Genomic DNA, 23171 nt, shown 5'->3' on the forward strand with positions numbered 1-23171 from the left:
TGGGGTTGGTGGAGTGATGAGGGAGGGGTCATGAGACTGATAAATATTTGCCTGCTGTGCGCATTGAGGGGGAAGCATTGAAGAGGAAGCATCATCAGCAGACTCGGCGTTTGTGTCTTCTTTCCTGGGGCTCTGCAGGTCGGAGCCGTAGGGACGGGACAGGTGGCCTGTGGGACAGCAGGCCAGGCAGCAGCGTAGGCTTCCCGCGTGAAGGAGTGGTTGGGCCAAATTCCAGTAAGAACCCTGACAGGCCAGAGTTGCACAGTCTTTTCACAAAACCCCAGTATGTACCCTGACTGACACTAGACAGGTAGTAAGAAATGAAGCCATCGCTGGGCCTGGTGGCGCACGCTTGTAATCCCAGGACTCGGGAGGCTGAGACAGGAGGATCGCAGGTTCGCGGCCAGCCGCAGCTACTTAGTGAGGCCCTCTGCAACTTCATGAGACTCTGTTTCAAAATAAAATATAAAAAATAGGGCTGGGGGTGTAGCTGCCTCTGCCATGCCACAGCACTCCTGTAGAAGCCACCTCTACCTGTCACTTCCTTTCTGGTCTCATTTCCAGCGTCACCTCTGGACTGCACTACGGCAAATCTTCTGAGTCATCTTCCTAGCCACATGGCAGAGACACCATGTATGTTCATCGTTTTAAACTCTCGTCTCAAATTTCCTTAGTATTTCCCCACTTCCAACACTCCAGAATTCACTTGTTTGTTTGTACTACAAGCTATACTCCGAGCCCTATTTTTCTATTTTTGTTTTGAAACAAGGTCTTGCTAGGTTGATGAGAGTCTCACTATTTGCTGAGGCTCTGCTTGAACCTGAGATCCTCCTGTCTTAGCCTCCCAAGTACTGGGATTATAGGCACACACTAACATGCCCACAGATAAACCCATGTAAGTGAAGTGGAAAGTTTCTGTTCAGCCCTCCACTGACCTTCCCCATCTTGGCCACCTACTATCCCCTGCTTTCAAGCTGGATAACCTTATCCCGCAATTGTGCAAACATGCCCTCGGCCCTGCAAATTCCGCCTGGAAACAGACGCTCTGTATCTCCAGTATTTCAGGTCTAGCTAGAGTGCCACATTATCGTGTGGCTTTTCTGCCCACTCCTCACTGCCTGACTCCACCCCTACTCAACAGGTGACCTCTGTGCCCTTGGAAGGCCGCAGCGTCTGCGTGTGAAGGTGTTCCCACGCTCTCTGCCATCGCCACGCACATGGTGGCGGCATCTCCGCTGTGCGCCAGCTGGGCTGCAGGCACCCGCAAGGCAGGTGTCTCCACGCATCCCTCCTCGGGGCACCCAAGGGCCTCACATATAAGCTTCTGAGACGCTGTTTAATTCAACAGCTGCGTGCCTCAGTAGAGAAGAAAATGTAGAGGCCACAGGGTGGGGGGGTGGGAGGAGGAAGAGTTCCAAATGTAGGCCAGGCTCTCCAGAGAAAGGCGTGTGTGTAAACATAGACAGAAGCAAGCTGGTGGGCTTCTTTCCAGAGGCTCAAGTTCCAGTAGGAACTCAGCGGCCAGCCGCCTACACAGTCTTTTGTAAGTTATTTTTATTACTGCCGGCCTTAGTTTCTGCATCTGTTAAATGAAAAGATCAAAGTAGATGCCTCAATGGTCCCCTACAATTCCATCATCCGAGCTTCCCCAAACGGCTTTCTACTGTTAGTCCTGGCCGACCTGCAGCATCCAGACCTTGACTAAGTGTGGTACCAAGGCAACAGCACCTCGGCTTTGTCCTTGAAGCACAGATGACAGAGGTGCTGGGAGCTAGAGAAAGCTGCTGGTGAGCACCGCTAAGATCTCAAAGCTCCCTGAGGCCCTATCTCCCAGTCAGAAGTGAGCCTCAGTGGGGGCGACGCTGGGGGTCCACGCCTTTTTCACTGATAACATTCTCTATTTTAAACTGAAATAACCCATTGTAAGGCTTCTCACTTGAAGGAATTTGTTTTACTTAAATAGTTGGGTATATTTACAAGCTGGAAGATCTTGGAGCCATTAAATGTTTTGTTTCCTCTGGAAGGATGGAAGAGACTTAATACTTTTCCTCTCCCTGCTAAGCACAGGAAAACTCCCAGACGTTACCGATGAAACATATATTTAAAAGCCCTCTGGAAGGTGGAGAGAAGGCGGCAGATAAGCTAGGGCCTTGGGACCTGAGGAATGGCGTGGTAATACATTCTCTTGAGTTTTGGGTTTTACTTTTTCTCTTTTTTTGGTTGTTGTTTTTACCTTATATATCTAAGACTTAAAGAAGTCCAACTTGAAAATGTCAAGAGGCCTAGACAAACAAAAGCCCCTTAAGTGTCTGATCTCTCTGCTCAAGAACCAGGAAAGGGGTAAGTCGGCAAAATAAAAAACTTGCCTGGACAATAAGCACTGTAATCCAGCAAACATCTTAGGAAAAGCTGCCCCACCCACTCCAGTAAAGACTGGAAATTTTAGGACTGAAAAATATAATAATGGAAATAATAAGCTTATTGCTTGGGCTCAATAGTGGAATGGAGGAGACAGTAGAAAAATTAGTGAACTAGAAGGGTTGGAACAATAAAAATTGCCCAACCTGAACAGCTGAGAGAAAAAAACATAAAAAAGAAAAAAAATGAACCGAACCCCAGGGGCTTGTCAGACTAAAACAGGTCACAATCGTGGAAGGAAAGCCAGGCATGGTGGTACCTGTAGTCTTAGTCCTTGAGAGGCTGAGACATGAGGATAGCAGGTTTGAGGACAGTCTCAGCAAGTAGTGAGACTCTCATCAACCTTGTGAGACTCCATTTCCATATAAAAATAAAATAGGGTTGGGAGGGTAGCATGGAGGTAGAATGGCCCCTGGATTCAATCCCCCGTGACACACATGAAGGAGAGAAAAAACAGGTGAAGCTGACAAGCACTCAAAGAAATCCAGCCAGCCCAGAAGAGAGGCTGTAACTCCAGCTAGCGGGGAGACTGAGGCAGGAAGGTTGTGAGTTTGAAGCCAGCCCTGCAACAGAGCAAAACCCACCTCAAAAATCAAAAAGAAAAGGCTGTATGAGAATATGCCAAATGTGGCAAAAGACATAACCTCCAGATTCAAGAAGCTGGGACAACCCCAAGAGGATCAACCCAAAGAAACCACAGAGCCAAAGAAAATGAAAATCCACCACCTGGAGTCCCTGGACGTGGGTAAGCAATGCCACGAGGGAAGAAAGTGAGCGGGCGTGGTGGCGCTCCCCGGGGATCCCAGGACTCGGGAGGCTGAGACAGGAGGATCGCAGGTCCACAGCCAGCCTCCGCTGCTTAGTGAGGCTCTCACAACTTAGTGAGACCCTGTTTCCAAATAAAGAATAAAAACTAGGGCTGGGGATATAGCTCAGAGGTAGAGGGCCCCTAGGTTCCATCCCCAGAACCACAGAAGAAGAAAATCTCAAGGCACGAGTCTAGATTTCTACTTTATAAACCCACAAAGAGCACAGACGAAGCGAGCTGCGGGAAGGAGTGATGGGGAGAGAAACAGACGCGGGACGGCCAAACCTGAAAAGAGCCCTGGCGACCCGAGGGGATGGCCAGGCCCAAGAGGAAGCCACGAGAGCGGCCACGGGATTAACAGTGCGGCCGCTCTGTTGGGAAGCGATGCACACGGTGGCAGTGACAAAACCACCTCGATCCTGAGGTCACCGAGCTCTGCAGTGCAAGTGTGAATGGAATCGCCTTCTCACATTTGGGGCTGAGGTACGCAATAAAAAACAAAAGTCCATTAAAGCTTGAGATGTCTTAATTATCCAAACGTTTGAAACATTTGAAGGGAAATTTCCCTTACTTAAGGGGACAGCCTGAAAGCCCAATGGGTGTCTGTTAAGTTACGGCTCAGAAAGCAAGCCACAGGTAAGCTCAATGTGCCTGATTTGACACATGATTCAAATAGTGGTTGTGGCAAATAATTCAGGATCTTTCCCCAAACCCACTGCCAATCCTGGACACAGGCTTTCTCACCTCATAGAAGAAGGGGTGTCCGGCCATGTCAAAGATGTTTACTTTGATCTCTCTGTCTCTGACTTGTACCCTGAAATGAGCACACAAAAACATCCCCAAAGAAAGTCAAGGCTTTTGCATTCACATTAGTATCATTTACATCAGTTACAAATTTAAACACGACATATGTATGAAATTTAAATGAAGCTCCTGCCAGGCTTGGTGGTGCGCATCTGTAAGCCCAGTATTTGGGAAACCGGTTTCAAAATAAAGAATAAAGCCAGAGGTGATGGTGCACCTTTGTAATCCCAGCATTTGTGAGGCTGAGACAGGAGGACTGTGGTTCAAGGCAGGCCTCAAATACTTAGTGAGGCCCTTTGCAACTCAGTAAGACCCTATTTCAAAATAGAGGATAACGGCCGTGGTGGCACATGCTTGTAATCCCTGCGCTTGGGAGGCGGAGACAGGAGGATCGTGCAGGTTTGAAGCCAGCCGCGCTGGCTTAAGAGACCCTGTTTCCAAATAAAATATAAAATAGGTCTGGGAGTGTGGCCCAGAGGTAGAAAGCCCCTGGGCTCCATCCCCAGTAACACCAAAAAAAAAACAAAAACAAAAAACAAAAAACAAAACAGAATACTGTGTTTAATAAACCATAGTTTTCTGGCATAATATTAGTCATTTCCATTTTGCAGATAAATATATTAACTGTCCAAATGGACTCAAAACAAAGCTGCTCTAAATAGAATATTCTATCATAACACCGATGAAATCCTATACCCCAAAATAGAGAAAGAAAAAGGTAAACTAGGGAAATAAAATGAGGCCAGCCTCAGCAATTTGGTGAGACCATTTCAAAATAATAAGAAGCTACAATTTCCATTCTTCAAAAAAAACTTGCAGAATCCCCTGTGATGCCGCAGTTGAACACTGGTGTCCACTAGCACTGCAGAAGTTCTTGACTTGACCACTTTCTTGAGCCACTTGACGACGGTCATGAGGGACAGACCTAAACTTCACTCGCTATTCTTATAATCAACATTCTGCGATAGACAGACCCTGCCATCTCTGTCTACCTCCTTGAATATTGCCTCCATATTCCAGCCTGGTAGACTTCCTCTTTAGCTGTATCGATCTTACCTGACAATAAATATTTATCAAGCACCTATGTATGAGACATAAGCCCAGTGTCAGGCACTTGGAGAAACACTAAAAGCTCCTTCAGGGCACTTCTAACTTGGCAGGAGAGTTTCAACACACACACAGATAATAACACGAGGCCATTCATAACACGTACCATGTACAGTATGGAGAACGTTAAGATTTCTGTTATGTCCCAAAGGATCCTGACTGATAGAGGGGCTTCAGAGGCCTGGGAGGAACAGGAGCGTTTGACACTTTGCAGACATTGGCGGCCAGAGAGATGAGGGGACAGAATGAATAGCAGGAATCCCAGCACGGAGACGGGCGTGCACAGCCCAGTGTGGACGGGTGTGGAGTGTGTAAAGGGGGCGGCGGAGCGGGCCGGAGGCTGAGTGGCCGGACCGCGTCTGCCCGATTCTCCTCCCTGGCATTGTTACCTGCTGTTCAATCCTCTCTCCCCAGGCTCAACATAGTCTTGATTCACCTCAAAATCAATCCCCACTCACACCGCCTGACTCCTCCCCGCTTCCAAGAGGCTAAAAAGACTAGCAGGGCAATTTCTCTGGTGGAAAATTTTCCACATAATATTTAGGTTCTTGTAAGACAGCGTGTGAAAACAGTCTGGCCCACACCTGCCGACAGGCCCTGCTTGCACAGAGACACGTTTCGTGCCAGCCAGGTGCTGCGCCGACCTGCTCCCGGCTGTCGTCCTGCCCCAGGCAGGCCCGTCCTACGGAGTGTGCTCAGCACACGGGCTGGCTGCAGGGCTCCAATGATCACAGATACCTGCCATAAAGAACCCTTAGTCCTGCTTTTCCAACTGATCTTCAGAGTCTCTACTTCCAGATTATCAGCAGAAGCGCACTGGTGCAAATACAGATCATTTTTGGAAGAGTTCTGGATTTTGGTGTAATTTACAAGCCCAAGGAAACAATATACTCACTTTGTGACTCCATAATCAATTCCAATTGTTGCAAGGTATTTAGACACAAATCTTTTCTCACAGTACCGCTTTATAATACAGCTCTAAAAAGATAAAAATACATTCATTTAGTAAAACACACTGGGGAAAATATACCAAATAAGTGCATTATTCATTATAGCTTGCCACTATGAAAAAGAAAAAAAGTCAAAAGTCAAAAAAATAAAATAAAGAAATAAAGAAATGTCAAAGCAAAAGATTTTTTAAATAATTTTAAAATTCTTCCCTTAATATTAAATATAAATATGTTTTCGGGTTTTGCTCTTAATCTTTGTGCTTTTTTCTTTTGAAAACCTTTTCTAGAGCAGGGCACAATGGCACATACATGTAATTCCGGTACTGGGCAGGCTGAGACAAAAGGATAACAGGTTCTAAGCCAGCCTCAGCAATTTAGTGAGACCCTGACTCAAAATAAAAAATAAAAAGGGCTAGGGGTATAGCTCAGAGGTACAGGGCTCCTGAGTTCAATTCCCCAGTACATCCTTCCCCCCAAAAAAAAGACTTATACATTAATTCTTAGTACTCATAAAACTTATAATTTACTTAAAGTGGTAGTAATGGAGTTGACTTTATTTTTTGTTTTTTATTTCTTACATTTATTTATTTATTTATTTATTTATTTATTTATTTTGGGGGTACTAAAGATTGAACCCAGAGGCATTCCACCTCCATGCTACACCCTCAGCCCAATGTTATTTCTTATCTGGAAACGGAGCCTTGCTAAGTTGCTGAGAGCCTCACTAAGTGGCTGAGGCTGGCTGTGAATCTACAGTCCTTCCATCCGTCTCTCAAGTACTGAGATTCCAAGTGTGCACCGCCACGCCCGGCTCTTATTTTTATTTTCAAACAGGGTCTAAGTTGCAGAGGGCCTTGGTAAGTTACTGAGGCTGGCAAGAACCTGCCATCCTCCTGTCTCAATTTCCCAAGTACTGGAATTACAAGTATGTACCACCACACCTTGTTTGCCCTTTTTCATTTACATTATTATTATTATCATTATCATTATTATTATTACCCTTTTTATTTTCAAACAGGGTCCTGCTGAGTTGCTGAGGCCGGCCTCGAACCTGTGACCCTCCTGCTCAGCCGCCAACTCAGCTAAACATGATAATTTTCCTTTTTTTTCCTTAGGGTGCAGGGACTGAACCCGGGGCCTGCACATGGTGAGCAAGCATGTAGCTTCTCACTGAGCTGCATCCCTAGCCCAGCAGTATTTAAGAAGCTCATTGTAACACAGGACTTTTAGAACAAAAAAACTATTCTGGCGCGGGGCGGAGCGGCCTGAGCAGCCGGAGCAGCCAGAGCCGAGGCGCGGAACGGCCGGAGCGGCCCGAGTGGCCAGACCCGCGGTACAGAGCAGCTGGAGTTGCGGTTACGAGCAGCTGAGCAGAGCAGCCAGAGCAGCCGAGCGGAGCGGCCAGAACAGCCGGAGCAGTCAGAGCTGCAGCGCGGATTGGCTGGAGCGGCGGCGCGGAGTGGCCGGAGCCGCGGAATTGAGCGGCCGGAGCAGCCGGAGCGGAGTGGCCAGAACAGCTGAGCGGAGCGGCCAGAGCAGCCGGAGCGGAGCGGCCAGAACAGCCGGAGCAGCCAGAGCCGCGTCGCGGAACGGCCGGAGCGGCCGGAGTGGCCAGACCCACGGTGCAGAGCAGCCAGAGCCGCGGTGCAGAGCGGCCGGAGCAGCCGGAGCGGCCAGAACCGTGGTGCGGAGCAGCCAGAGCCACGGCGCAGAGCGGCCGGAGCGGCGCGGCCTGTATCTCCCCTAGCAGCACCAGGCTCCAGAGAGGAGGGAGACTCAAAACAGAGCTCAAATCCAGAGAGGAGGTACTCTGGCCTCGCGGCCTAGGATGCAGAAGCAGCGTCTTACTGCTGGCGGCAGCGGCGAGTTCACCGGACGGCCCTAGACCAACCCACTCAACCAGCCACCAGGCGCCTGAGAGGAGGGGTGGACAGCGAGCCGAGGTGAGAAGGTGCTGAACAGCTGGGCGGCAGTCAGCAGTTTTGTTGGTGCAGGGAACATCTAAAGCTCCCAAGGGCTGGGCACAGCACAACTGGCAAGGACTCAGAGCAGAGTTCAAAACCAGAGAAGAAATACGCCGCATCATGGCCGAGGGCGTGGCAGTGGTGCCATATTGCCAGTGGCGGCAGCAGCGAATCCACCGAGTTCACTACAGCCCCATCAGCGCACTCAACAACCGTGAGTCAAATTGCGGCCCCTAGAGGAGAAATCCCAGTACTGCACTCCCAGGGACTTGCGCATATAGTCTCCCTGGGTCGGAGATTTTAGCAGTGCAGCCCAGTGGGGGAGTGGCAGTGGCAGAGATATCATACCATAGTCACAACTCCCCACTGGAGAACGCCCAACTTGGCACCCCCCACGGTCTAAGCAGCCTTGATTGACTCCCTGGGTCTGAGACTTTGTGATACAACACAGTAAAGGAGTAGTGGTGACTGAGATACCATAGATTAGAGATCCAGAGCATCTTAAGTGAACTCGTAGTGACTCAGGGAAGAACCCAGAGAAGGCACAAACTTCCAAAATCATGGGAAAGAGAAATAACAATGGAGCAGTGAATGCCAACAACACCACAACATCAGAATCTGATAACACAGAAACCCAAAGATCTCTAGAAGATCAAATTAGGAAAATAACTTTAGAAATAATAGAGGACTTTAGAAAAGAATTTAGAGAGAGTCAAAAAGAGATAAAGGATGCAATTAATGAAGTAAAGGCCTCAATTCAAAGTATAAACAACAGATTAGACCACATGGAGAATAGAATCTCACTTCTTGAAGATGATCATTCTAAAAATGAACGCATAGTTTCTAATTTAGAAAAAAAAACCCAACAGCAGGAATCTGACATTGAAGAAATATGGGCCCATTTCAAGAGAGCTAACCTAAGAATAATTGGAATAGAGGAGGGAAAAGAAGGTGAAACCAAAGGGATCAACAATCTCTTCAAGGAAGTAATAGCAGAAAATTTACCAAACATAGAGCAAGAGGTCGATACACAGGTCCAGGAAACTTATAGAACTCCCTTTAGACAGGATCAGAGAAGAGGATCCCCACGCCACATAATTGTCAAAATGACTAATGTGGAAGCCAAGGAGAGAATCTTAAAGGCAACAAAAACAAAAGGCCATGTGACATACAGAGGCAAACCAATTAGAATCACTCCAGACTTCCCAAACCAAGTTATAAAAGCCAGAAGGGCTTGGAGTAACATATTCCAAACTCTGAAAGAAAACAACTTCCAGCCAAAAATTTCCTACCCAGCAAAACTATTCATCAAATTAGATGGGGAAATAAGAAGCTTCCATGACAAACAGCAACTGAAGGAATTTATGTCTTCAAAACCAGCGCTAGAGAAAATACTCAAGGAGATTAACTGCAAAGAGGAAATGGGTAATTCACGCCAGAACCAAAGAAACAAGAATTCCCATCCAGCAGACAACTAAGCAAAGAAGAATAAACAGTATCTCAAACAGAAATAAGATCTTAACATGTTGGGAATTAAAAATTATCTCTCTATAATCACACTGAATGTAAACGGCCTCAACTCCCCAATAAAAAGACATAAAGTGGCAAAATGGATTAAAAACCATAATCCATCCATCTGCTGCTTACAAGAAACACACCTCACAAGTAAAGATAGGAACAAACTCAAGGTAAAGGGCTGGAGCAAGGTAATCCATGCTAATGGTACTCGAAGACAAGCAGGAGTAGCAACTATGATATCAGACAAGTTAGACTTCAAACCCAAACTTATTAGAAGAGACAAAGAAGGTCACATTTTACTGGTAAAAGGAATAGTCCAGCAAGAGGAAATAACAATAATCAACATCTATGCCCCAAACATAGGGGCAGCTACTTTCATAAATCAAACTTTGTGACATGAAGTCACACATAAATCCCAACACAATAATACTGGGAGACTTCAACACACCTCTCACAATATTAGACCGATCTTCCAGACAAAGGGTCAGTAAAGATGTCTCAGAACTAAAGAACACCATTAACCAAATGGACCTTTTGGACACATATAGAATATTTCACCCAACTACAGCAGAGTTTACATTTTTCTCAGCTGCTCATGGAACCTTCTCCAAAATAGATCACATCCTGGGACACAAAATGAGCACTACCAAATTTAAAAAATGTTACATACTTCCCTGTGTCATTTCAGACCATAATGGAATGAAACTAGAAATCAACTATAAGAAGACCCAGAGAAACAACATAAACATGTGGAGACTGAACACCACACTTCTGAATGAAGAATGGGTCATAGAAGATGTAAGAGGTGAAATCAAGAAATTTCTAGAAACAAATGAAAATAAAGAAACAACATATCAAAACCTCTGGGACACTTTGAAGGCAGTATTAAGAGGAAAATTTATAGCATTGAGTGCTCACATAAGAAAAACAGAAAATCTTCAAATAAATAGCCTTATGACACACCTCAAAGCCCTTGAAAAACAGGAACAATTGAACCCCAAAGCCAGCAGAAGACGGGAAATTATTAAAATTAGAGCAGAAATTAACGAAATAGAGAATAAAAAAACAATACAGAAAATCAACAAAACCAAAAGCTGGTTTCTTGAAAAAATTAACAAGATTGATAAACCACTAGCCAACCTAACTAAAAAAAAGAGAGAATCAACCCAAATTATGAAGATAAGGGATGAAAAAGGAGACATTACTACTGACAGCGTAGAAATCCAGAGGATTATCAGAAACTACTTTGAAAAACTATACTCCAATAAAATGGAAAATCTGGAGGAAATCGACAACTTCCTAGATAAATACAACCTTCCTAAACTGAGTCAAGAAGATATAGAACACTTAAACCAACCAATAACAATCAAAGAGATTGAAATAGCAATAAAGAGCTTACCATCAAAGAAAAGCCCAGGACCAGATGGTTTCCCAAGTGAATTCTATAAAACCTTTATAGGAGAAATAATCCCAATACTACTCAAACTATTTCGGGAAATAGAAAAAACCGGGACTCTCCCAAATACATTCTATGAAGCCAACATCACACTGATACCCAAACCGAATAAAGACAGTTCAAGGAAGGAAAACTACAGGCCTATATCTCTGATGAACTTGGATGCAAAACTATTAAACAAAATACTAGCAACACGCATTCAAAACCACATCAAGAAAATCATTCACCATGACCAGGTAGGGTTCATCCCAGGGATGCAAGGCTGGTTCAATATACGAAAATCAATCCATGTAATTCATCATATAAACAGAATCAAAGACAAAAACCACATGATCATCTCAATAGATGCTGAAAAAGCATTCGATAAAATTCAACATCCATTTATGATAAAAACACTGCAGAGAATTGGAATAGAAGGAACATATCTCAACATTATTAAGGCAATCTACAATAAGCCCACTGCCAACATCATATTAAATGGGGAAAAACTTCAAGAATTTCCCCTAAAAACTGGAACGAGACAAGGATGTCCACTATCACCACTTCTCTTCAATATAGTACTAGAGACTCTAGCCAGAGCAATAAGGCAAGAAAAGGAAATCAAAGGAGTACAAATAGGAAAAGAAGAACTTAAGCTTTCACTATTTGCAGATGACATGATACTATATTTAGAAAACCCAACAAACTCAACCAAAAGGCTTATAGAACTGATCAACAAATTCAGCAAGGTATCTGGATACAAAATCAATCTTAAAAAATCAGAAGCTTTCCTGTACACCAACCATAAATCCACTGAAAAAGAAATTCAGAAAACACTTCCACTCAGGATCTCCCACAAAAAAATAAAATACCTAGGAATAAACTTGACCAAGGAAGTAAAAGATCTCTACAAAGAAAATTATAAAACACTGAAAAAAGAAATCGAAGAAGATCTTAGAAGATGGAAAGACCTTCCATGTTCATGGATTGGCAGAATTAATATCATTAAAATGGCCATCCTCCCAAAAGTGATCTACAGATTTAATGCAATGCCCATTAAACTACCAAGATCATTCCTCACAGACATAGAAAAATCAGTCCTTAAATTTATTTGGAATAACAAAAAGCCCAGAATAGCCAAGGTAGTTCTCAGCAACAAAAACCACGCAGGAGGAATCACAATACCTGACTTTAAACTATACTACAAAGCCATTGTAATAAAAACAGCATGGTACTGGCAAAAGAACAGATATATAGACCAATGGAGCAGAATAGAAGACCCAGAAACAAGCCCACACACTTTCAGCCAATTGATTTTTGACAAAGGGGCCAAAAACATACACTGGAAAAAAGATAGCCTCTTCAACAAATGGTGTTGGCAAAACTGGTTAACCATATGCAGAAAATTGGATGTTAATCCCACTTTTTCACCCTGTACAAAAGTCAACTCACGATGGATCAAAGACTTGGAAATTAAACCAGAGACCTTGAAGCTCCTTGAAGAGGGCATAGGTCCAACACTACAACACATAGGCACAGACAAACATTTCCTCAACAAGACCCCAAAGGCACAACAAATTAAAAGGAGAATCAATACATGGGATTGCATGAAACTGAAGAGCTTCTGTTCAGCAAAGGAAACTGTCAAGAATCTCAATCGAGAGCCAACAGAATGGGAGAAGATTTTTGCCACCTACACCACTGATAGAGGACTAATATCTAGAATATACAGAGAACTCAAGAAACTCAACACTAAGAAAACAAAGCATCCAATAACAAAATGGGCAAATGAACTAAATAGACACTTCACAAAAGAAGAAATTCAAATGGCCAATAAATGCATGAAAAAATGCTCAACATCACTGGCAATCAGAGAGATGCAAATCAAAACTACCCTGAGATTTCACCTAACTCCAACTAGAATGGCCATCATTCAAAACACAAACAACAACAGATGCTGGCGAGGATGTGGAGAAGTGGGAACTCTAAGACACTGTTGGTGGGATTGCAAATTAGTGCAACCACTTTGGAAAACAGTATGGAGAATCCTCAGAAGAATGGAAACAAATCTTCCATTTGATCCAGCAATACCACTGTTGGGTATCTACCCAAAAGAAAAGAAACCAAACTACCAAACTAATGCATGTGTATCTATGTTCATAGCTGCACAATTCACCATAGCCAAACTATGGAACCAGCCAAGATGTCCATCAACAGATGAATGGATTACAAAACTGTGGGATATGTACACAATGGAATTTTACTCAGCCATCAAAAAAAACTCAATTACATCATTTTCAGGGAAATGGATGGAACTGGAGGACATTATGCTAAGTGAGATTAGTCAGGCACAAAAAATAAGAAATCAGATGCTTTCCCTAATATGTGAGAGTTAGGGAGAAATGGGTCATAGGAGGAACTCTTGGAAGAGGATCAGTAACTTTTAACTCTGTTTACATTGTCTTTGGATATACAATATTTTTTTTTTATTTTTTAGGGAGTTTATTTACTCTTTTGTTGCCTGTGCCATTGAAATCATATCCAAGAAATCACTTCCAATTTCAATGTTGTGAGGTTTTATGACCCAGATTTTCTTCTAAAAGCTTATAGTATTAAGATTTATATTTAGGTCTTTTATCTATTTTGAGTTAATATTTGTATATGTGTTAGGTAAGGGTCCAATTTTATTCTTTTTCATGTATTATTATTTTTCAACAATATTTAGTTAAAAGACTAGTATTTCCTCCACCAAAAGTTCATGGAAACCTTGTCAAAAATAACTTGACAATGTATGGAAGAATTTATCTCTAGGCTTTTATTTAGCTCCAATGGTTTATATATCTGCCTTTAGAACAGTACTACACTGTTTCAATTATTGTAGCTTTATATGGTTTGAAATCAGAAAATATACATCTTCTAGCTTTGTTCTTCTTTGAGACTGTTTTGGGTATCTAGAGTCCATATTACATATCAGGATAGATTTTTTCTGAAAAATAAATAAATAAATGTATGATAGTTTCACCTAAAAAAAAAAAGAAAAAAATATTCTCTGGTAAGAAAGAAAGCAAAAAGAAATATTGAAATGTTATCTTTAAGTCATCAAAAGTTTGGTACCAAACAAATGAAACTGTTATGTGAGATTATCAATGTTAATATTGTATAAATTGCTATAATACTAGATGTCAACCAGTAAGCCAAGCGTGGGAAGGAGGGATGGGAAGGGAATGGGGTGGGGATCGGGTAGGGACTAACTGGGCGAGATGTGCATGTATGTCTACAAAAGTATTTTCTTTATACCACTATGATGTATGAATACATTGCACCAATAAAAAATAAATTAAAAAACAAAAACAAAAAAAAAAACTATTCTGTACAATACAGTAATGACAAGCACTTGCCACTACACATTTGGAAACTACAGTAGAAAGAAGGAATTGGATGTAAACCAGACTTAGTCAATAGTGTTTCAAATGTAGTTCAATTATAATAAAAGTATCACAATAATGTAAGATGTTAATAACAATAACAATGTATCAGTAGCAAATCTGTCACAATAACACTAGATGTAAAAGGAGAAACTGTATGTTTATGTGGGGAATAATAGACAGCATATTTGGGAACCTTATACTTCCTAATCAATTTTCTTTTTGGAAATCTAAAACTGCTCCAAAAAACAAAAAATAAAGTATACACATATACACACACGCACACATATGCGCACACACACCCAGAGTTCACTGTGAAGTGAAGGAAAAACTTCTATGGAGTGACTACTGGCTAACAGGCTATGCTTTTTTTCTTTTCTTTCTTTCTTTTTTCTTTTTTTTTGGTAGTGCCAAGGATTGAACCTGAGCCATAACCCCAGCCTAGAGAATACGCACGCATATGTGTGTGTGTGTGTGTGTGTGTGTGTGTGTGTGTGTGTGTGTATTGCTGGGGACCTAAATGCAGGGACATTCTACCTCTGATCTACACCCTGATTCCTATATTATTTTTTATTTTGAGACGGGTTCTCACTAAGTTGCTGAGGGCCTCGCCATATTGCTAAGGCTGGCCTTGAACCTGAGATCCTCCGGTCTCAGCCTCTCTAGTACTGGAATTTGGGGTGTGCGCCAGGTACATTTTACTTTTCAATATACCCAGGTTTTACCTAAATAGAAAATCAAAATTTAGGGCAGAAGCTTGAGTTTTAATACAAAAGCGATTCCCTAAAGTTTCTGAGCTAAACCTCGAGGCTGGGGCTGACAGTCCCAGCTTGAGGGAGTGCACCTATGAAATATAGACATTTCTCTATAACTCTAGCAAACTGTGCTCACGAACCTGATGAGACCATGGCAGAAGGAAACAAGGTTAATCATGATCCACAAAAACAGGGGGTTTGGGGAGCATTTGTTTTTACTATTAAAAAGAAGTCCAACTGGTACAAAAATGTATAAAGAAGACTATTTGAAAACTCTCAAAACCCATCCCAAAGCACGTGTTGGCAACCCACTTTTCTAACACTTGTTTCGTTTTGTTGTGAGAGGGAGCCTTGCTCTGTGGCCCAGGCTGGCCCTGAACTCCTGGGCTCATGATGATCCCTGCCTCAGCCTCCAGAGTGGCGGGGACCGAGGTGTGCGCCATGGCAGGAACGCGGCACACCCATGGCTTTGTGGGCACCTCCTCTTCTCTCCCTCTGGTCTCTTGTTATCCCTTCTCAACTTCTCTATTTCACTTCCCAAGATAACACAGGCTTTCAAATCTTTCTCCTTGCTCAAATCTTTCTGAAGCTTGGTGTACTTAGGGCTTCGGGAAGGAAAAGTCTATGGTTCCCCATGGAATATGAGCAGGACAGCAAGATGTCATCATCTGACTGCCGGGAAGCGGCCTTAGGATGAAATCAATACTGCTGTTCACAAAAGGAATAAAAATGGCTGGGTCCCTGGTGGTACTGAGTCCCTGTGCCACCCGACTCCAAAGCTTTGCCCTACTTCTAGATTTCTAGTAAGGTAAGTAAATATGTGTCTCAGGTTTCTCCCTACTGAGATTCAAAAATACCTACCTACAGCAGCCAGGCGTGGTGGCGCACGCTTGTAATCCCCGCGCTTGGGAGGCGGAGACAGGAGGATTGCGCAGGTTCGAAGCCAGCCTTGCTGGCTTAAGAGACCCTGTTTCCAAATAAATATAAAAAATAGTTTTGGGAGTGTAGCCCGGAGGTAGAAAGGCTTCCAGAAACCCCAGTACCACCACCAAAAAAAAAAAAAAAAAAATAGGGCTGGGGGTGTAGCTTGGCGGTAGAATGCCCCTGAGTTCCACCCCCAGTACCACAAAAAAAAAAAAAAAAAAAAAAAAAAACCTACAGCATCCAGGATTGTATATACTTGAATTCATTCTTCTCTCTTAAGAACAGGTTGCAGAGGCCAGGCAGGGTGGCACATGCCTGTAATCCTAGTATCTGTGAGGCTGAGACAGGAGGCTGGCAGGTTTGAAGCCAGCCTCAACAACTGAGCAAGACCCTGTTTAAAAGGGGGGGGGGAGGGATACAATGTCCTGGATTCAACCCTTAGTATCAAAACAAAACAAAAACAAAGCCCCCCCAAAAAAAATTAAAAGAGAGAAAAGATTACAGTGCTCTCTCCAACTGACATAATTCACTTCTTCCCCTAATGCATGATTTGCAAGTATTCCATCTAACAGAATTCACTGTTTTCAGGTTTTTCCTACTATAATGTTACAATCAATAATCTTACACATATCACCTAAAAAAACGGTACTCTTGTTCCTGTGGAATAAATTCCCAGAGGTAAGGCTGCCGGGCTGAAGAGCAATGTATCTTTTATTTTAGAAGCTATTGCCAATTGCTCGTCAAAAGTATGTTTTCATATCCACTTATATTGGTGCACTGTAGCCTCACGTCATAATGTGGTTCAGAGTGAGAGGGACATATTTCTAACAGCAGTATGCAGGGAGCCTCTTCTCCAAATGTCTGTCAACATAGGTGTTATCCTTTTTTCTGGGGGGGGGTACTGAGGATTGAACCCAGGTGCATTCTGTCTCTGAGTTACACCCCAAACTCTTTTTAATTTGATACAGGGTCTCTCTAGGTTGCCGAGGCTAGCCTTGAACCTGCAATCTTCTTGTCTCAGCCCCTAAGTATAAGGATTATAGGCATGTGCCACCATGCCTCTGTGCCTGGCTTCCTTTTTGTGTGTGTGTGTGTGTGTGTGTGTGTGGTGCTGAGGAATGAACCCAGGGGGCAGCCTACTTCTGAGCTACACCCCTCCAGACTGATTTTATTTTTCATTTGGAAACAGGGTCTTGCTAATTTGCTGAGGGCCTTGCTATATTGCTGAGGCTTTGAACGTGCGATCCTCCTGTCTCAGCCTCCCAAGTACTGGGATTATGGGCGTATGCCATCATACCGGGCTCGGCTTCCTTCTTTTAATGACTAACACAACAGTTAGTGAGAAGTAATTGCATTGTGACGTTGACTTGCACTTGCTGACTACAAATAAAGCTGGAGACCTTCTCATCTGCTTATGAGATATCTGGATTTGCTTTCCTATGTGTTGCCTAATTCAATCTCCCTGCCCTTTTTTTTTTTTTTTTTTTTTTTTTTTGCGGGTCTAGAATGGAACCCAGAGGCATTCGACCTCTGAGCTACACCCCCTGCCCAATTTTTTATTTTGAAACATAGTCTCACTGAGTTGCAGAGGGCCTAAGTACCTGAGGCTGTCCAAGAACCGTGATTCTCCAGTCTCAGCCTCCCAAATGCTGGGATTACAAGCGTGCGCCACCACGCCTGGCTGTGACGGAGGACATGGACGAAGCCTGAGGAACGAAAGGTTCCTCTACGAAAGGTCGAATCCTCCAAAACTCTAGGTATGACTCCTGTCCTTTCTGGAATTTGCCCTCTAAGGCCTACCAGTGAGGGCAGGGGCTGATCTTAATCACAAGACCTGTGATGTCACAGGTCTTCTTTTTGTCTTGCTTATGATTGTATCCTAGTGATGTAGATGTCCTTCACTTACCACCCCACTATTACACTTTGGTGTTTACTCTTTTCTACTAGGATCTGATGATTAACCTAACTGGAGAAGGGTATAAAAACCTAGTTTTAAAGAATAAATTTTGTCAGTTGCACGAGAAGAGGCAATTGTCCGGTCCGGTCCATCATTTCAGGTTTCTCCCTCCCAAATTCTGGAGAAGAATCTCCACACGGCTCCCTGCCCATTTTTCTGCAGGGGGATGTGTGTCTCCCTTATCATTTTTTCTGGTTTGGGAACTTTATATATAATCAACTTTTGCCTGATATATGAATTATAAGTACATGTCCCGGTATGTTGTCTTTTAATTGTTTATAGATACTTTGATATATAAGAGCCTATATTGTTATTTATAACACTAAATGTAAATAATACTGAATCATATGTAGCATTTTCTAGCCATTCTTTTTTTTATTGGTGCTTTGTAGCCATCATCTAATGGAGCAAGATGTTAAAGGCACAGACGCACGCATCACGGCCGTTCCCCAGCTCCCACCCGCCCCCTACCATGTTTGGCTTAGTGATTGACATTGAAATGTTTGCAAATGTACATCAGTCGTTTTTTAATGCCTGCCAACTTTATTTTTATGATTTCTGGTTTACTTTCTTGGATGTGAAGGTTTCCCTGAGGTTCTATATATTTTGCACATTTTCCTCTGAAATTTTTATCGGTTTGGTTTAAAATACTTAAACTTTAAGTTCATCTGTAATTTATTTTTGTATGTTGGGAAGATAAGGGGTGAACCTAATTCTTCTCTCATTATCTTTAAACATCACCTTCGCCGGGTGTGGTGGCACACGCTTGTAATCCCAGCGCTTGGGAGGCTGAGACAGGAGGATCGCACAGGTTCGAAGCCAGCCTCAGCTACTTAGTGAGGCTCTCGGCAACTTAGTGAGACCCTGTTTCAAATAAAATATAAACCAGGTCTGGGAGTATAGCCCGGAGGTAGAAAGCCTCTGGGTTCCACCCCCAGTACCACTAAATAAATAAATAAATAAATAAATAAATAAATAAACAAACATCACCTTCATCACTTGTAACACTTCTTGGTACAACAGGATCTATTTTTGGGCTCTCTGATCGACTTGTCTATTCTTATGACAATATAATGCTTTCTTCGTTGAGTTTCAATTATACTGAATATCTGTGTAGGCAAATTCCCCTCTTCATCCTGCCCTAGTCTTCTTTTTCATACTTTCCTAAGTTTTTCTCAGATAGGTATCCTTTCAAATGAATTTTAGGCTAATTTCACCTAAAAAGAATACATGTTTTTTTAAGAAGGGCTCAAACTCATTACGATTTTAGTTGGAACAAAATTAAATCTGTATATTAATTTTAGAAGAATTGGCACTGTAGTACTGTCTTCCCAAGAAGAACAAGGCTTGCCTCTCCCTTTGTTTAGATCTTGTTTAAGGTCCTTCAGTGATATTTTAGCCAAGTCCTAACACTGGGCACTGTGGGATGCTTCTAATGCTATATCATTAAACATAGTAAAATTACAAAAGTAATACATGCTCACTTAGCCAGTTTAATATATAATCTGGAGGCCTTTTCTTTTTTAACACCTGGCACATAGTTGGCATTCAGCAAATGATGACTATTAGCGAAAGCTCTGTTAATACCTACCCACCCAGACATACAGAAGTAATATAGGATCATGCTAAAACTAGAGAAAAAATTAAAAACTCTACTAAACATTTACTGAGCCTCTCCTGGGCACAGGACACTGGCCTACACACTCCCACGAACAGGTTCTCTGCATTCAGACCCAGTGGGAGTTATGACAAGACCCCTTGGAAAGAGCACTGCAGAGGAGCATGAAGACTCAGGTTCTACTCCCCTGTCACCGATGTGGCAACGGGAGTGAAGAGGTGGTCTCTGAATTCATTTGGGGAAAAGCCCCTGGTCACCTCGGGCCCCCTCTCTCCCATACTAAGGACAAGCTTGTAGCAGAGATTCAGCAGATGGAGTCGAGAGAACGGCGGCTTCTTTAAGAGGATGGATGTGGTGGTGTCACAGAAATTTAAACAAAATATAAAATAAAACAAAACCCAACAAAATTAACTCCGTATCCTGGCCACCCAGGCATCTGGGTGTGCCACACGGTGGGTTCGTTAATACTGGCTGAGGATGGGAATGCAGACTCCATCAACATCCTAAACCCTCACATGTGCCCCTTGAGTTCCCTAAGTTGGGGTGACCCAACTTAGATTTCTCCACCCGCAGCTCCTGGGTCACCTAGAACGCAGACCTGGCATCTGAGCAGACAGACCGACCTTCGGAGCTAGGCCCCCTAACTCTCCTTAGGGTACCCAGGCACTTTGGGGGGACAGTGACGTCAGTGGAGCAGGGGGCAGGCTAAAGGTCAACGAGGTCGGGCTGGTTTCCCGCGGTGTCGCATCCCCTGGCCGAGCGCAGGGCCTGCTCGGGGGCGGGGAGGGGGCTGGGCTCCGGGCGGTTGAGTGGCCGCCCTCGCAGCCAATGAGCGCGTCGCCCCGCCGCGCGGAGGTCCCGCCCCTCCCGGCGCGCGGTACTCACTTTCCCCACTTCGGCGTTGCCCATGGAGATGACTTTGATGCGGAGGGACCTGCCGGGCTCCTTCCGCTTCGGCATGGTGGCCTCCATTGCCCTCGCTCTCTCGGGGCCGCCTGTGTCTCTCCTTGGGCGCCAAGCTGGGCCGTCCCTCAGGCCTCCTCGCCCAATGGCGGAGCCGCCGCTCTCGCCAGCGCCGGGGCCCCGCGGCTCGCCATCCCCGCCGCTGCCTGGCAGCGGGCGCCGGCGGTTGGGGGCAGGGAGCCGGGAGGGAGCCGAGTCTCGCGATGCTGGAGCGCGGCGGTGACGTCACCGCGCCCCGGAGACGCGCGCGGTTGCTAGGCGCCCGGGCCCGCGTCCTGCGCGGCCGCTGCCGGGACCGAGGCGGCTGGGGGCGGCTCGCTCGCGGCGCCAGGACGAGAGACATATGTTGCTTTCAGCACCTGGTGGTAGAAATGTATTGGCTGTTTAGGTCCTCGGCCTGGGAATATCTGGAATTATATGTTAGTTCAAGGCCAACCACGTTAAAAAAAATTCCAAGTAGACCACGGTTTTTTGGGGGCTTGGGATTTTTTTGGGGGGGTTTTTGGGGGGATGTGTGCGTGTTTGCGTGCGGTTCTTCGGACCGTGGGCCCCTCTGCTGTCCTCTTCTCCAATACAGTCGTCCCGTAGGGGATTGATTTCAAGACCCTCCGTGGATACCGCAGTAATCCAGTACTAATTTGCGTGTGACCTGCGCGCACATTCACGCATACTTTAAATCATCTCTAGATTACTTATCTCTCTCTCGCTCTCCTCTCTCCTGGGTTCCAAGAAATACCCAGTTGTTGTTATTCTGCGTGTGTGTGTGTGTGTGTGTGTGTGTGTGTGTGTGTGTGTGTGTGTGTTACTGGAGATTGAACCTAGGGGGCGTTTCTACCTCTGACCTACACCCCCAACCCTGTTTTATTTATTTTTTTATTCTGAAACACGGTCTCAATCAGTTGCTAAGGCTGGCCTTTAGCCTGCGATCCTCCTGGCTCAGCCCACGAAGTGCTGGAATTATAGGCAAACACCACTACGCCCAGCAGGCTCTTAAAAAAAAAAAAAAGTGGAGTTCTCCATTTGAAGTCAAGGCAACGGTTTTAGTTTAGGCTTTGCTCCTCTGTTACTTAGCACTAATGACCCAATTAGTTGACTCATCTGCAAGAGGAAATCTCAGACCAGATGTTTTTTACGTTCTTATTCCGCTTTGATAACGCGGAGGACTGTAGCTGTAAACGCCTTCAAGTTCCCCCTCCGCCTTTGCTCGCTTCCAAGCTGCCCCTCGAATTCTGTTCTCACTTTCTCCTTAGCTGATAAGGTAAGGTAGAAGAATAATGAATTTTAAGATAACCATTTTTCTCAGTCCCTGGGATGAAGGAAGTAGATGTTTGAATAAAAGTCAGTCCAACAAGGAACAGTAATTTTTGAGTCAATATCTTCAGTTGCAAAAGATAAATAGAACTTAGCATAAGATTAGTTAGTGCCCTAGAAAAGAATGATTGTCAATTTCCCAGCAAATCACAAAGACAAATGTGGCTTTGCTCCTGTTCTTACATACCTTTAAACATCTTTTAAAAATTATATAATTATATAATTATATAATTATATATATATATATATATATATATATATATATATATATATATATATATATATTGCTTGGAGTGGTGATCAGGGCCTGAAAGTGGTGATCAGTGCTTGGGAGGCTGAGACAGAAGGATGGCAGGTTCAAGAACAGCCTCAGTAGGGTAGTGAGACTGTTTCAAAAAAAAAATTTTTTTTTAAAAATTTAAAAAAGGGCTTGGAGGGGGTTTGGACGTAGATTGCCCCTGGGTTCAATCTGCAGTACAAAAAAAAAAAAAAAAAAAAAAAAGAGAGAGAGATATGCCACTGTTGAGAATAAGATCCATAAAACACGCCCCAAATTATTTCATACTGATGGTGTATGGACATGTATTTTTCTATACGTATTCAATTCATTGAGAATTGGAAAATAAAGAAAATTAACTTTGTTTTCCAGTCTTTGAATATAAAAGGAAGAGAGAGAAGCATGGATTAGCTGTGTCCGGGATGGACCTGGAGGGGCCGTACGAGCAGAGCTCCGAGCCAGCCCTGGTGCACGTGTGCAGGACTGAGGCAGGCGGTAAGGACTGGAGGCGATGTTGCCCGTGAAGTGCAGACCTCCCCCGGGGTCCTCAAGGGACTGACCTCCTGTGGACGTTCAGTTCCTCATATAAAATAATACAGCATCTGCATCCAACCTACGCATATCCTCCCATATATTACAAGTCACCTCTAAATGACTTACAACACGAATACAATGCAATTGCTATGTAAATAGTTATACTGTTTAGGAAATAATGATAAGAAAAGTATCCATACCTGTTCAGTGGAGACTGAATTTATTTTCTGAGTATTTTCAATCTGTGGTTAGTTAGATCTATGGATGTAAAAGCCACGGATATGGAGGTAATCATGCAATTAACTGTAGCAATATGCTTTCACTTGTTCATATTTTTATGTTTGTGTACTAAGAAAGAGCCTATGTATTTTAAATATATATCTAAAAGTAAATTATGAGATAT

General features: G+C 43.8%; 1 protein-coding gene across 1 annotated transcript in view; it reads right to left on the minus strand.

The window, feature by feature from the left end:
- The window catches only part of DNAJC27 (DnaJ heat shock protein family (Hsp40) member C27), a gene marked incomplete at both ends in the record, with an annotated part of 31831 nt that extends 11176 nt beyond the window's left edge, over positions 1 to 20655 (minus strand). The window contains 3 exons of the mRNA XM_080711105.1: positions 3971 to 4040; positions 6033 to 6115; positions 20569 to 20655. Of these exons, the coding sequence (XP_080567231.1) occupies positions 3971 to 4040; positions 6033 to 6115; positions 20569 to 20655 (240 nt within the window). The remainder of the gene's footprint in view (positions 1 to 3970; positions 4041 to 6032; positions 6116 to 20568) is intronic.
- Between the last annotated feature and the right edge of the window lie 2516 nt (positions 20656 to 23171).

The sequence above is a fragment of the Muscardinus avellanarius genome (assembly GCF_963383645.1).
Source record: "Muscardinus avellanarius genome assembly, chromosome: 15".
Lineage (NCBI taxonomy): Eukaryota > Metazoa > Chordata > Mammalia > Rodentia > Gliridae > Muscardinus > Muscardinus avellanarius.